The sequence below is a fragment of the Apteryx rowi genome, unplaced genomic scaffold (genome assembly GCF_003343035.1).
Source record: "Apteryx rowi isolate R43461 unplaced genomic scaffold, aptRow1 scaffold_173, whole genome shotgun sequence".
Taxonomy (NCBI): domain Eukaryota; kingdom Metazoa; phylum Chordata; class Aves; order Apterygiformes; family Apterygidae; genus Apteryx; species Apteryx rowi.
The window spans coordinates 856,371-872,386 of NW_020448008.1; the positions used below are offsets into that span (position 1 = coordinate 856,371).

The 16,016-nt window shown below is 38.9% G+C and overlaps 2 protein-coding genes across 2 annotated transcripts in view; one reads left to right on the top strand and one right to left on the bottom strand.

The window, feature by feature from the left end:
* ERH (ERH, mRNA splicing and mitosis factor) overlaps positions 1–7,890 on the top strand; it is an 8,256-nt gene extending 366 nt beyond the window's left edge. Inside the window, exons 2-4 of the mRNA XM_026060988.1 lie at positions 3,278–3,366; positions 4,553–4,673; positions 7,392–7,890. Coding sequence (XP_025916773.1) covers positions 3,278–3,366; positions 4,553–4,673; positions 7,392–7,494 — 313 coding nt within the window. The 3' untranslated portion in view covers positions 7,495–7,890. The remainder of the gene's footprint in view (positions 1–3,277; positions 3,367–4,552; positions 4,674–7,391) is intronic.
* The window catches only part of SLC39A9 (solute carrier family 39 member 9), a 39,894-nt gene extending 27,984 nt beyond the window's left edge, over positions 1–11,910 (bottom strand). The window contains exon 1 of the mRNA XM_026060986.1: positions 11,865–11,910. The gene's annotated coding sequence lies outside the window, so the exon portion shown is untranslated. The remainder of the gene's footprint in view (positions 1–11,864) is intronic.
* Positions 11,911–16,016: the final 4,106 nt, after the last annotated feature.

The following is a 16,016-nucleotide window of genomic DNA, read 5'->3' on the forward strand; positions in this document are numbered from 1 at the left end:
CGCCGCGCGGTGGAGAGGCCGCTCGCGCGGCGCGCGGAAGCGCCGAGGCCCGCCGGCCACGGTGCCTTGTCGCGCTCGCCTGGTAACGTGCGTGCGGCGCGGCGAGAGGCTGCGCCTCGGCGGAAGAAGCGCCTTGGGGGCGGCAGCAAAAGTCTGTGTCCGCCTGTGTAGCGCTCGCTCAGCTAGTTCCTGCTGGGGCAGCCGGCCGCGAGCCCTGTCCTGTTGTCCAAAGCAAAAAGATGGAAGCTACTTAAACCCCTACTTCTGGCCAGCAGGAGTACCTGAAAGTCCTTCGAGTGCTTATGGCATGCTGCCTGTATTTACTGCATATCTTTATTTGTCCTCACAATGTTCGCTTCTCTTCCTTTTCCACTTTTTGCTTTCTTGTTGAATAGCCCCTATGGTTGCTAGAAGCCCCTTTGGGCAGATGTTGACTAGCTCTTAGCCCTGTTGTTTGCCTGTCAGTGCTGCCTTAAGCATTTTTTTCGGGGTTATGTTTGCAATAATGTACTTAAAGCATTTTCTAAAGAGCTCTCGAAAAGTTTAAAATCCATATAATATAAACCAGTGTGGTATCTTGTCTACTGTTACTGAATAGCAGGCAGTACAATTACACTCTAAAGGAAGGTGCAAGAAAACCCACAGTATGCAGCAGAACAAGAAGAGTCCTTATTGGGCTGTTCTCGATAACCTAGTCCCATTGCACAAGGCTTTCTGTATCGTCCATAGTTTTGGTTTTCTTTTTCCTAACAACAGGATTTATACTTATAGGAAAGCATAATAATTCTTAATAGTTCATAATAGTTTGAGGAAACATCTCTTGAACTTCTAAGTTTGTCATTCTTTGGCACTTCTGTGGAGGGAGAGCAGAAGCAATTTCATAAAATCATTTAAAAGTTTTTTTTTTAAGGTAAAATAGTGGGAAGTTATTAAACATTTGAGATGCAATGCATTAATTCTACAGTACAATTGATTCTCATAAAATTAATTTTAGTTYACTTGTTATGGCAATCACAGATCCTAAAAGATAATGTATACAATAAAAACATGAATGACTTGATTTTTTTTTATCATTTTCTTCCTTACCTCACAGATTTTAGGGGAAGCTGAGAAATTAATAGCTGGTAGAGGGAGGAGAAAAAAAAGTCAGCAGTAACAGGATCAAAAATACTAGCAATAATTTAGGTTCGTTTCTCGATGGGTGTAGAATTATTGTTAGTGGCTTGCAGAAACTAGTTTTCAATATGTATTGCTATTTTGCACTTAGAAAAGCTGAAAGATGTGCTTTTTTTTAGAGCATGAGTAATAATTCCCAGGCCAATATCTGATATGGATATTGAAAAGTTTCTTAAGTGATGAATAATTTAAAATCAGAGGCCCAAATAATTTCTATTTTGCAGTTTTAAAATAACTGGCTTAGATGTCCAACCCACTGATACTTGGTTTTGCAATCTCATTATTGGGATAATGTCAGAACATACACATTGATTTAGCAGTTAAAGAATAGGCGGGATAGCCTGGGTATTTATATGCCAGACAGCATAAAATTATTCCCCACCAAAAGACAGAATACATAATTCAGTCAATTATGATATCATTCTTTAAATATTAGTCTGTTCTCTTTTATCTGTTCTCTTTTACGTTTTGTCAAATAAACCCAGCCTTTTCTTTAATTTTGAGTCTGGTCGAAAAAGATAAATATTCCAACTCTACCTGAATCAAACATCTCACAAGCTTAGTTTGCAAGACATTTTGATGCTAAAATAGCACAGTTTTTTTAGAGCACACTTCCTAAACTGGCTGATGCACCTCATTTCTTATTGTTAATCGGGAATCCTTAGTGCTCAGATGTTCCCAGGAAGTTGAAGTTGCAAGTCTTAGAACCAAGCCTTGTCATCTGTGACCAGCAAACAAATATGATATTGCTGGTAATAGCACTTGATCAAAGTTTTCAAGAACTGAAAACTAATTCCAGGCATGGGAATACTATCAATCATGGTATAGAAATCTTTACCTCTTTCCTGTATGTTCTTTGTAAATCCTAATAACTTATTTACCATTTTTCTGCATCTGAGTACAGAACTAGTATCTTAACTGATCTGTCCAAACCATGGGTCAGGAGTTTTCTCTCAGCAGTTAATTAATTTAAACCCAATAATATGTTTTAGTATTTATATTTCCAGTGGGGCTTACTCTGCAGCTGTCTGTGTGAATATTAYGTGCTGTGTGCTCACCTCATTTATTAGCATTGAAAATTTTGGATTCAATTAACACTAATAGAAATGATGTTTTCTAATGTACTTGCAAACTTTCCATGATCTATAACCTCTTCATTAGGTCATGGATGTGTATACTTCAAAAATCTTACCTGTTGTTTGTTCAAATTACTTTCTGTACCCTACTGAAAAATATTATAAAGTAACACAAGCCACACAGTGTACAACATCCCAAGTCTTTCCTGCAGAAGAACAAATTTGCAGGCTCTGACACTCGGAACAATTATCTGTGTCATAATTTCTGTTCAGTAGACATACTGAAGTATTAAGAATCAGTGCATCTGTTTTCAAGAAATAGTCTTGAACACTAAATGCAGATTTCTTGTATAATTTATGTTCCTTTGAAATTGAATGAATAACTCAACTTGTTGCGTTAAGATCTTTGAGGTGAGACTGATGGTTAAGTTGGACTCTCTCTTTGATCTCTACTTGCAGTATTTAAAATCATACCAATGGCTTGCATTTAGAATGAAATTAAGTGAATGTGCTAATTGGATAGCTATTATACATTGACTTTTATTGCTTTACTTTTCTGTTTAACTAGAAAATACTATTTCTGTGCTGTTTCTTCAACACAATAGGTGCTTTACTAGTGATTTTACGCATTTTAAAATACACTCTAAGGATCGATAGAACTGATTGGAAACAAAAATTGTTAACATAGCATATATGAAAATTAAGTGCCATTTGGAGGAAAACTGCCTGTCTCCTCGATTGCTAGATCAGTGTTATAATACGATGCTTGTTTTTAGAGTTAAGTGATAGCTGTGCAAGTTTTAAGAAAACTTTGCCATCTTGGTCCTCATATTAATCCTTATGTGCCAAAGTTGTGTATGATAGGTGTCATGAAGTAACACTGGGGAYAGATATATTTAGTGCAACCCAATTTGCCTAATGATCTGGTGGCCAAAAGAATCTCTAGCTTAATCTTTTCATACTTCATTCAAATATTTATAATTTTAGAAGCAACTCAGTGCCTTTTTTTTTCCCCTCTCTCTCCAGTCTCACACAATTCTTCTTGTTCAGCCCACCAAGAGGCCAGAAGGCAGAACATACGCTGATTATGAATCAGTGAATGAATGCATGGAAGGTGGGTATCATTGGTTCTGTAGTCATAATAATGGACTATTGTTGTTAAAACCTCATTTTTGACATATTCCCAATGCTTGCTTGGTAAGTAAACATGTTGCTGTTCCCAAGAGAAGTCACAAAAATTGCAAAAATGTCTCATTCTTTCAGTTTACTAGGGTTTTTGCAAGCTAAAAATAGTTATCCTTAGTTTCTCAAACTTGCTTTCTGTATTAAAAATCTCATTTTGACTTAAATAGATCAAACCACATCACTTCATGAGATTAGGTGATACCACCCCCCTGGTGGCCCTGCAGGAGATCTGTTTGAATGCATTTCATTGCAGGATCAGATCCTAACTTTCTCATTAATTTTTTTGCTAGTCGTGTAAAGGAAAGATTGCTATTGGAAATAACATATAAAAGCATGTACATAATTGCATTTATTTTACAAATTGGTGGCATGCGAGCCAGAGAAAAATTCTGTGTGACTTTAAGACACAGATAATGAGCTTGGAAAGATGATAGAAATACTACAGCTGTATGATTTAGATGTGGAAGTTCACTGAACATTAAAAATTCTAATTCTAAAACATTTTGCGAGGCAAACAAAGTTGGAGTAAAGACCACATAAAACCTCAGTGCTCACATTAATATTGAATTCTTCTCAAGTGTATCCAAATTAGCATTAAACAAAACTGATCTGAATTCATATACAAGCTTGTGCTGGCAGTATTAGCTTTTAGGTAATCAGTTGCCCTGTTTGACCCTTTAATAAAGAATGGTCTCTCTCAAGAGAGCTGAGTAGGAGCTTTGTTTGATGCTACTTATTCTCTTTCTCAGATGCTTATACAGTAGGAATATATGTTGCATCTTCTGTCTTAAAACAATTAGAAGGAGTTTTAGATTTCCATTACCACTTACTGCTTTGAAAATTATGCCTTTGAAGTGATAAAACTAAAACTTTTTCTACTAGATCATGATAATGCTTCTTTATATGCATCTTACCTGGTTTTGTAGTGCTTTGTTTCAGTACAGATAACTAGGACAAAAGTATTTCAACTCTGCAAAATCTGAATAAGTAATTCATACCTGTGTTTTAATGTTGGTCATTTCTAAACTTTCCTGTCACCTGTGGTTCAGTATCTGAAGGAATTTACAGCAAATAAAGTTTCAATATTGCATTATTGATCTTTTCTTTTTCTGTAGGAGTCTGTAAAATGTATGAAGAGCATCTGAAGAGAATGAATCCCAACAGTCCATCCATTACATATGATATCAGCCAGTTGTTTGACTTTATTGATGACTTGGCAGACCTCAGCTGTCTGGTGTAAGTTCAGTTGTGTGAAAGCTGTGGGTGGAGAAAGACAAATTCTCTCTTTTCTGGATGGAGAGATGGCTTTTTTTTTTTCTTTGGGGGGAAACAGTTGTTACTTCTAAGAGTTGCTGTGCATAATATGTAGTAAATACATTTCAGTGTATTATTTTCTAGCTATTTTTTACTTCAGGCTTGTACAGAATCCCTACATGAGGTGCCTCATAAACTTTTCAGACTTCAGGATAGAAAAGATCACTAGTCTCCCTACTTTTGCCCATCAGAAGTCTTCCATACAAACTCTTAAATATTTTATGTGGAATCTGGTAAAATTCTGTTTTTTCAATAACTGTATTAGTAAGGCAGCAGTATTGCAGCTGGCATACCATGTTATCCACCAATATGAACCACATCAGAATAAAGTCTCTTAAGAAAGCTTAGAAACTAACAGTTCCACTTGGATTTTAGTCACACTGAGGCTCCTAACATTTCAAATATTGAAGTCCAACAGTTTAATGCAGCTACATATTTTATTAAGACTGGCTAGAATCTATTTAAATCAGCGTTAGATCTGCCTTTGTGAAATTAGTCCGATTTTTAAGGAAGCAAAAAGATTAACAAATTTTATGCAGCTGAGGACTATACTAGCAATATGGTAGAAATCTGTAGAAGCACATCACAGCCAACTGTTTACTTTTATCAGGACACAGCAAGATGGAACCTTTTGTAAATCCTAATTAAGTGATTGAGGAACATACCAATCTTTCAGAGAGCCCTAGCTAATTATTTGGCTGCTCTTGTGAATCCAGTATTATATCTGTGGTTCTCATCTGTGTGATAAAACTGTGGGCAAAGACGGTCTTGTATGCTTTGCATTCTGACTGCACTGCAAAATCAAATATTAAATTCCAATACTTAGTCTATAACTAACATTGTAACTAAATCACTTTGTCCAGATCTTGGCTAATTTCCATACCATAAACTTGGTTTGAGATGACAGTGGTATGAAACTTCACAGAAGTTCTGTAGGAATAAGGATGCAAGTCTGTTACTCAGATAACAGAAGAAACATTATTTGGCCTGCTGAGCTCATAAATTCCAGGATCTCTTTTTAAGCCATTATGGGTATTCCTGCTACTGTATTGCTGTGTCTAAAATCCCAGTGCCAGTATTTGTGCAGCTGCACATTGAACCACCTTTGCCTATATGTAAATGCTGATTTACATATAGAATTTGACTATATCACTAGTAGTGACTTGCTACAAAGTCCGTTAACCAAAGTTGTCAATAGAGTAAATAAAACCTTATTACACTTTCTGCAGGTTTATCTTGCTGCTAGACATTCTGCCATGTTTGATCTTCAGATGTCATAGTGCTGGCCTGATACAGTTAAGAAGACATGCCTTGTTTTAGTTGCTTATCTAACAGACTGAAGCTAGCTACTTGCTTTAGGAAGTAGCAACTGTTTTCTACTACAGTCTTGTGGCTTTCATAATTAGGCTTGTAAACTTAGTGTTGTGCCAAATTCTACTTCAGCTTATAGTTTWCCACCAGATGGCATACATAGCACGTGATATACTAGGGTCATGAAGATCCCTAAAATGCTTGCTATCTGGTCTTGCAATGGAGCATTATAACTGGATTGAAAATCGTTAACCATTCTGGAAAAATAATGTTTCTTATACTGCAGTGAAACTACTGAAGTATTGATAATAGTGAAACCCTTTCTGCAGCCTTGAGCCGATATACTGGATTTTAAATAACAAGACCTCTGTTCTGGTTCAAGGCCGCAGAAAGGGTTTCACTGTTATCAATGCTTAAGCACTTATTTTTGCTACCTTAGTAGTGCACTATGTTTAGTTGTTTTGGTTTTTTTTCCCCTTATGTAATAACAGTGAATTATTCTGGATTGAGTTAAGCAACTTTGGATTTATCCTTAGCTTCTTACCAATGACCATCACTCGCTTTATCTGATTAGAAAAATGTGTTCCAAGATTTAGAGCCTGGACAGGATTTCAGTAGTTCTTGAAGCACTCACCAAAAGTACCACCTTCATCAGAAAGTTCATCCAGCTTTAAGCACCAAAGGGGGAAGGAAGGGAATGAATTTCAACAGATAACTTGATGTACTTGGCTTTCATTTTTCCATCTAAATCTACTTCAATTCTACAGTGTCTTGAATAGCTGCGTAATCTGGGCCTGACATGAAATCTTGCTAGTGGACTACTTTGATCACCTATCCCCGATTAGCGAAGAAAATTAGTCTGTGGGGTCTTATAAAGATTCCAAACATAGGTGTAACACTTCAAATGCTGAACGCTTGCTTGAGTTAGTTAAACTGAGTGTTTGTCTCATTAAGACAAATTAGATGATGTTTCCTAATGGCACCATGCTTAATTCTGAGCTCTAGAACATTAAGGTGTTCTGTTTGCTTTCTCCGTAAATAATTATACTCATGAATTTAAATGTGAACACACTGTTTTACAGTCACTCAATAGTCCTTGGAGCATCAAGTTCTGTTTCGGGTTCTTACTGATCTAGTGGGTGACAGGTGTTTATGGAACAGGATAAATCTCTTTGATAAGTAGCAATTCCCATTTATTCCTGATATGACTTATATTCTGTACACAACTTTCTGCCTTATACACTTGAGGAGGCTTAATTGTTTGTGAAGCTCTAGTAAAATGTACCGCAGGATAGACTAATATTACATTAACGCTTTTCTTTTCTCTAGTTACCGTGCTGACACTCAGACATACCAACCGTACAATAAAGACTGGATAAAGGAGAAGATCTACGTCCTCCTCCGCAGGCAGGCCCAGCAAGCAAGCAAATAATGGTGGCATCATCATTACATGGGTTTGGGGGAGGGCTTGGACAACAGGCGTGTACAGAGCGTAGTAGTGAAAGTTTTGTATTATAGTTGTCCTGTTGCCATCTTGTTAAACTCTTTAGCCAGGACTGAATGTATTGTTAGAGATGCAAGGATTTTGTTGGATTTGAAAACTTTTTTTGGTGTAAATGGAGAAGGCGCAACATCTTTGGCAGAGATTTAACTTGTTTTTTTTCCTCTGGTTAGCTGATGATCCTACCTTATTCAAACCCCTGGGGCTGTTCACATATTACTTCACCACATTCACTGTATGTGCCCTTCTGTGGGGTTTCCAATATTTAGTTATGTCCTTCAGACTGTCTTAATGGGGAATAAAAAAATATCCTTTAGTTAAACTTGAGTGATGAATTTTGTGTTTTTTGCCAAAGAATAAATTAAATCTTTCTTGCCTGTTTGCTGAAGAATGGGACTTGAAGGGTTATGTGGGTTGAACAGCAGTCCTTTGCTGTATTACAGGAGGGCTCAGATTCTGTCCTGCCAGGTTAACTTCTCTGGCCTAGTTTTGGTTACTGTCTTTACTGGGGATTCCGGGGAAACAGAGCAACCCTCCTGCTCTTGCACTGTAAACTTGATCTTCCTACAAGGCGTTTCTATTCAGGTAAGTGTGTCTGCTCTCTGGGAAAGATGCTGTCTATGAGCAGGCTGAATGCATCAGATCTCTGCTACCACTAGATCACTACTTCCAAGCACATTCTTTTAAAATAGACTGAAATCATGACATCCATCACAATACATCATAAGCAGAGCAGGAAAGTAGCATCTCCATCATTACATTGGTCTGTTCTCATGCTTAACGCCCCAACACGTATGTTGAGGAAAAAAAGAACAGCAGTGAAGATGACCTTGTTATCTTTGTTAGTAACTGTAATACACGTGCTTAAAAAAACAACAAAAAAAACCCCCCAAAACTGAATGGTAAGTCTCCTCTTGCTATAAACATAGTATTTTTTAGATTGGAAGAAGAATCAGACTTTCCACTTGTGTTAAAAAGGCTAAGGAATTATGGAGTTGCTGTTATGATCTCACTACCGTATGGTAAGCAAATATGGTAGTTTGTGATGCATTGAAAACATGGCAGCTTCTTAAGATTACTTACTTGAAGGAGGGGAATGGTCCAGCTACTTTGCTTTAGAGTATATTAAGAGTTATGTACATTTGCAATTCCCACTGAGTCATAGCTCAGTTTCAGTACAATCAGGCTATGCTGGAAAACATGCAATCAAACCACCCATCGAGAAAACTAATAAACAGTGAAAATAACAGTTGCTGGGTTACAAGCGTAAAGTAATCTCAGGCTCTTGTTTTTCAACCACTATGAAGCTGTTGCATATCTGCTAGAACTTAGTATCATCTGTTTACTGACCCTGGCAAGTATGAAAATAAAAGGAAATTATAAATTCTCAGTCTTCCCATTTTCATAAGTTTGTTGGGGGGGGGGAGAGGAAGGGAGGCATAATAGTAGCAGTTCTTTGGCAAGAGCCAGATGATGACTGAGGCTCGTCACTGAGCTGAGGTTCTCAGCCTTGCTGAATATTTGGACCACTGGCTTAAGTGGTCCAAACTTTGCTTAAAGTTTGCAAGTGTTGCCCCAAAATAAGAATGTTACATAATTTGTACTAGCTATATACACACACGCACACTATAAGAGCAAATCAGCTGAAATAGAAAATTAATTTAAAGCTCCGCTAAAATAGTCAATTCTCTGAGATTTTTTTCCTTGGTGTCTAGTCTGCTATCATCCTATTTAAAGTTGGCTGAATATAATGTACCATTCACTGAAATACCAGAGGAATATATTTGCCACTTAAATATACTGAATGGAGATGTTTGGTTTTTTAATACTACAAGACAGTTCTTTATTCTGACCCATTAATAAACACTTCACTATGTCTGAAAAGACTTGAAGTTAAAGAAAGCCCCATCTGGACTTGTTACAGGAAAACATCGGATGCTAGCAATTAGTCGTCTTTTTGCTGTAATGTGAACTATGCCTGTATGAACAGTTTCTGGCTGAGTTTGGGCACAACTCTGATTTATAGGTTTTCTTCTTCCTATTTGTGCTTAGCTTGTATATGACACATGCAAGTAAAACAAACCATACTGCATATACCAGCTCAGTGCCATTACTTGTGACGTATTAGCAAGTACTTTGCTAATATTTTTAGGTTTGTGCACGCGCTAGTCAATCTTGTGGTGCAACCCCTGCAACTTCCATAGGCTTTCCAACTAAACCTGCTATTATGTACCATGGTCTTCAAATCAACAGTCAGTGACAAACGTACACAGCTTCTGTAACTGTGCAGTTGCTGTATGCCTTGTGTTTGTGCCAGGTATTTCAGCAAAACCTGGATACGTAGTAGTCTGTGTGTTTAGGGGCTGTGTTTCTGGATTCAGCCCATTAGCTAAATAAGATACATGTATGACCCAGGTCACTAACATATCAGTGCTTCAGTCTAGTATATTTAATTCCTATTCTGAGAACTTCTGCATTGCTCCATTGGCTGTGTGGGAAACAGGCTCCTAAATTTGAGCTATGAACTTGTTAGCTACGTAGATGATGACAGTATTTCCACACCCACAACACAGACCTGTTGCCCAGAGAGGCTGGGAGATCTACATCCTTGGAGATGTTCAAGACTTGACTGGACACAGCCCTAAGCAACCTGATCTGATTAAGACTTGCTCTGAGCAGGGTTGGTCTAGATTAGTTCTGAAGCTTCCTTCTAACCTAAATTATCCTATGATTGTGTTAGGCTCATTACTGGAGCATCCCCTATCCTGGAGTACAGGAAATCTAAGCTTTGAATCCCCACTCTGACCAATTTCAAGCAGGCATGTGAGCTCAGCATTTCCCTGTCTCCTTAGGAAAGTGCTGCAAATGGCAGGCTGTTGAGTACTCTTAAGTGGGTTTGCATGACGCAAACAACAGTATTCACTGGACTAGAGAAAGTACAACTAGTACTCAATGACAAAGATAAGATATAGAACAGTCAGATTTGGTCCTGCTTTGATGTTCTTTGAGTGAATAAAATTTGACATGGGACACTGACAATAGTGCCTTGTCACAGAAGTTTGGCCTGGAGAGGTCATCAGAACTTCCACCCAGACCTCTGCCCTACATCTCTCCCCCCCCCCCACCCCAAGCCTTTCCAACACTCAGCAAATTTAAAAATTTCTGCATAAGAGAGAAAAAGCCTCAAAGAACTGTAGCATACCCATAGGGGAAGCTGAAGGACATTGCAAAACACCAGGAGAAGGTAAGAAACAGACCATGCATAACAGCAGAGAGAAGCAACCATACCTTCCCCCCTGCCAACACTCCCTGCTTGTCTCATTGGGAGGCAAAAGTATCCTAACTCACTATCCACTAATGCTGTACATGCTGGGGGAGAAGAAAATCAACACCATTAAGACTAGAAATAAACCTTGCTCCACATTTCATTTTTAGCTATGGCCACTCTCACATACTGAGAAGGAAGGAAATAAAAGAAGTATGTTAAAGTCGTCTCTCAGGACATCATTAACATAATTTCCGAGGGAGTTCTTAGCTCCTACATCTGTTCCATAGTAACAACAGAACCCAGCAGAGGCACTGAGACACAACTAGAAGGAAGTAAGCAGAGTCATCGCTGAATTGTCTCTTGGAATAAGAAATGCTTTTCTCAAATCCAGCATTGTTTCTGTCGTATCCCACATCCTCTCCAGAAGTTTAGCCAGTGCCAAACAAACAATGCAGCTTGCCTTGCCCGCCACCTGCTTTGTAAGGCTATTCCGGATCACACTTCTCAGCTCATTAGTATCTTTCTAGTTTCTAGCCTAGGTGACTTTATGATCCATTTTTACTGACTTTCTTTGTGCCAGCCACATCTTTTTATCCTCTTCTCTAGATTAGCAAACCACGATTGGTAGTTTCTTCTCATACAATAGGTTGCTTTTCCTCCTGCTCATCCTAGTAGTTCTCTGCATCATCTCCTGTTTCAATTTGTCTTTGATTGAACATCATAGTTATCATTCTCAGCATTTACAGCGCTGAATAAAGCTTACCAATCTTTCATACTGTGGTAATGCTATCTCCCTTRTCTCTACCAAGAATAAATAATTTAATGCCCCCTAGAATTGTATGTGTTATTTTCATGTTTGCAACACACAACTCAGTCGTTCAGTGATAACTCAGTACAACCTCTATCCCTTTCCTCCTTCATTGCCAATTAAAAGCTGTCATTATTCGTTCACAAAGAAACAACTTCAGCTAGAAAGACTGGGAAAGAGCCATGTGAGAATAACCAGGCAGTTAGTCCTAATTAGGACACTCACCTGGATATGTCAGAGAACTCAAGGCCTGTCTGAAATGAGCAGAATACAGACTGCGTTAACCACAAAACTCCTGTGTTGCTCTGTTTCTTGGGAGAAAGGCATGCAAATTAGGTCAGCCCTAGTTCCAGGAAATGTTTCTCACCCGAGAATCCTAAGAAAAAATAGGCACCTCCTTCCAGCTCATTAGTGGACTCATTAGCATATTGTTTAGCCTAGGCAGCTCTCTGCTCAACATGCTGACTTCTGTCAATCATCTTATTCCTCAGACTCAGTTCTCTAAGTACAGGAAGCCTAGGCATCACATTTGGTTCCCTGGATTCATTCTATGGTGGGATGGTAGCTTGCAGAATTTTTATATAACCCAAGACATCTCGAATAAAACATTTTAAGCTCAACAAATCCAAGTTCTCCATTTAAACTGTTTCAGTGGAAACTTCATCACCACATCTAGGCATGCTGTCATTAGAAGTTAGACATTACTTAAAACTGCTTGCAGAGAAAATGAAGGTCCAGCCTCAAAGGCATTTGCAACCTAATTCAGATTTTAAAATCTACCTGCTTGACTTGCCCAGGCTCTCTTCTGGCTCCTGTGGTAATGTGAAAATTAAATCAGGGTCTCAGCTCAGTAACAGTTGAACCAGATTCACACTGGGCTTCTGGGTCCAGCTCCACCTTTCCCCTATTTCCCATACTCACACATACATTGAGCTAACAGGTATCTCTTGCCCTAGCTTCCATCAAACACTGACACTCACCATAACTAGCAATAATTAGTGCTAATTAGTTGAAGCAAAAGATCTACTGAGGATAGAAACATGCCCCCTTTTTCTATATACTTAGACAAACCCATTGAAGAGAAATCTATTAACGGTTATTAAATGCAAAGATGCCAACCCTGGCTCAGTGTGTCCATGAACCAGAAGTTACTGAGGGGAGTGAAAGTATTTTGACAGAGTAACACTATACAATTGCCCTGTTCTTACATTTTTCCCAAGACACTCGCTTTTGGTTACTGACAGAAATAGAGTAATGAGCTAGGTGGAGCTTTGGTCTGATCAGATGGATATACATACCCATTCATACGTTATATTTTTACTTGACTTATGTTTTCCACAGTTGTTCTGCAGGGAAGATGAAAGAAAGTGTGTATGCAGACCTGAGGTAGATAAGGAGCTGTAAGACTTTCTCCATTACATACTTTCCTCATTGTTTCCACTAGTTTGGCTTTGCAGGCACAGTGGCATGAGAATGAGAGAACTGGAGATGATATAACTTGTTGATGCAGCTACAGATTAAGAGCTATTTGCTTGTGGTGTTTATGAAAATCTAGAAAGTACTCCTCTTAGAACACAAGTGGTACTACAAATAAGTTAAAAAGTATACTTCATGGTACTGAGTGGTTTTTAAACTGACTGTTAAAATAAATTTTCTGTAAGCTAAATGCAATTATTAATAGTGAATTAGCCACATCTATGTTTCTTTGAAGTTTAATACTTCAGTACTCTTGCAATCGCTTCTCCAAAAGAGTTCTGGGGGCCTTGGCAATTGCTTACTGCTGATATTTTGATTCTAAGTCCTAGGCGTATAATAAACTCTGTTATAGAAAGTCCATGTGAGCCCATTTAATGAACTACATGAATCAAAGCCCTGCAATAAAGCCCAGTTAGAAATGGAGAGTACAGAGAATATTGATCCGCTTCTTAAAACCTTTTACAGATTTCCTAGCTTTCAGAAGCTCCTTGGTCAGTCATTGCTACAGAACCTTTCTTGCCATTTCCCTTTCATTAGGCTGCTGGGAGTATGGTCAGATGAATATGATTGAATAGATCAGCTGATGTGAGGCCTGGGGTATGAGGGAGCCCCCAAAATAACTGTTCTCACATATGCACGTAGTCCTCTGGGACTGGTTTTATTACTACCATACGCAGAGGAAATTTCCACAGAAGCATTTGCTTCTCCTCTGAGCAACACCAAAACCCTTTGGGATTATATATTTCCTTTTACTGATGAGACAATGTTGTCTGGAGGCTCTGGGCTGCACAGAGGTTACAGATGGTAACATTACTATGTGCAGCACACACATGAAAGGGTCCTATGAACTCCACTAGCTCAAGAGCTTCAACCTTGGTCACAGTACATATGACAGGATAAAGCCCCCTGGGGTAGTGAAGCACACATTATTCAAATGAGAGATTTGAATAAGCCCTTTGAGAACTGTATCTTAAGATATAAATGAGGGATGTATGGTGTCCTATTCAAAACGTAGGGCTCAAAGTCAGATGATTTGGACTCTTTTCCAGGATCTACCACAAACGTATGGAGTTCAGAAGCCCAGATTCAAAGGATGTAGGTGGGATTTGAATGCTTAGATCTCACTGGAATCCACAAAGCCTCTGTTCAGCTGTTGTCCAAAGCTGGATTCACCTAAACTCCACATATCTCAGTATTCACAGGTCAGGATCTGTTTTAACACTTGCCTATAAGTGCTTCAGTCCCAACTGTATTAAGACCATCTCTGTGGATAAGCGCTAAGGGAACCCATAAACAAGGTGCTCCTCTATTTCCCTCGATCTGGTAAGCCTTCTCAGAGCGCCTCTATTATGGCTTAATACAAAATATAAAAAGGTCACTGTTTTCTTTTAAAACACTACTACGGCCAGCAACTAGTTCCCTCCAACTTTACCATTTGCTGAGTCACCTCAACGGATGTGGTAAAGCAGGCTGAATTCCTTTGTCATGGCAGAGGCATCTCTCTTCCCCAGAGAATGCCCTATTTAACCAAGCTATAGGTTTCTCTGGGACTGCCAGGAGGATTAGAGGGTAAAACACTGAACATCTTGTTGTGAAGCAGCTTTGAAACATATTGTATGAAATATCTGAATATGACCTGAACTGGAGGGAAAGCAATTACGGTTCTCTAGCAGCAGCTGGGGCATTTGTATGGCAGGAAGGTCCTGGATTCCAGGCACTGCTCCAAAGACTGTTTACRAACTTCAAATTAAACTGTTACAGAATAAAAATACTAAGTAATTCCTGAAGTAATCTTGGGCTCCTCGCTCCAGAGACTGGAAGTTCTTGAAACAATAAGCTACAATCATACAACCTCTCTTTGTCCAAATTAAGCTTTGTTATCATGTGGAGGATAAAGCAAAACATCCTTAGCAGGTAGAGCTAAGAACAGCTCCACCATGTGCAGCTGGAGTTTCACAGAGGGCCTGTTCTTTTATTAATACGTTGCATTGGTACAAGAGTGGGACTGACTCCTGACAACCACCTGAGGGGCAGTGAGTAGACTCCTGCTACGGATTTCCCTTGCAGCAGCCCCATGACAGTCATAGCTCACAGTGTGCTAAAGATGTTCCTGGGGGGGAAGGGTCAGAGCATTTCTATATGCTGGCAATTGCTGTCACAACAGGGGATCTTTGATGTTGTAAGCAGCCACCAGTGACCCAGCTCTCTCCTATTCCRGCCTGGGAAAAAGGACCTGCAAAGTTCATCGCTGACTTTGGGGCCCAATTGTGCTGGTGCCAAGTTGGTGCCATACATTGACACTATTTCATTTTAATAAGTTCAAAACAAAGCTGGGAGGGGGGAAAAATGAAGATTTTCAAAGAAATTCAGTCCCCTTCTCCCTGAGGACAAAGAATTCACACTCAAGAAGCTTTCCTAAGAGCTTCAGGAGTGGCTCAGCACTTGCAGACACCTGACAAACTTGTGCCAAGAAAGTTTAGAGTAAACAGAAGTGATGTGTGACACATTAAATATTGCTAATGAACATCAGGTGTTTTCAGGGAGAAAATGGCTCCTCAGCTTATGTATGGTAATTATTTTAAAGATCTATTTAGCATTTAGATTACTTAGGGGGAAAAGAGCTTCGAGCAGTTGATTGCCTTGAAAAATGCTCTGGTATTAAGTGGGGCTCCCTGAACTTGGCTTTCATCTACTCAGACAGAAAGCAGAGATGGCACTTCAGCTTAGGATAATTAAAAGGACTTTGACATCTTTTGGTTGTCCTTGTCAACAGCATTATAACATGCAGCCTCTAGTCAAAAAATATACACACAACAAAATTCACACAATAGCATTTAAGATAGTTAAAAGTACAAAAGATTAAATATGCTGCACTGAAGCCTTGAGAGAAACCATGAAAGA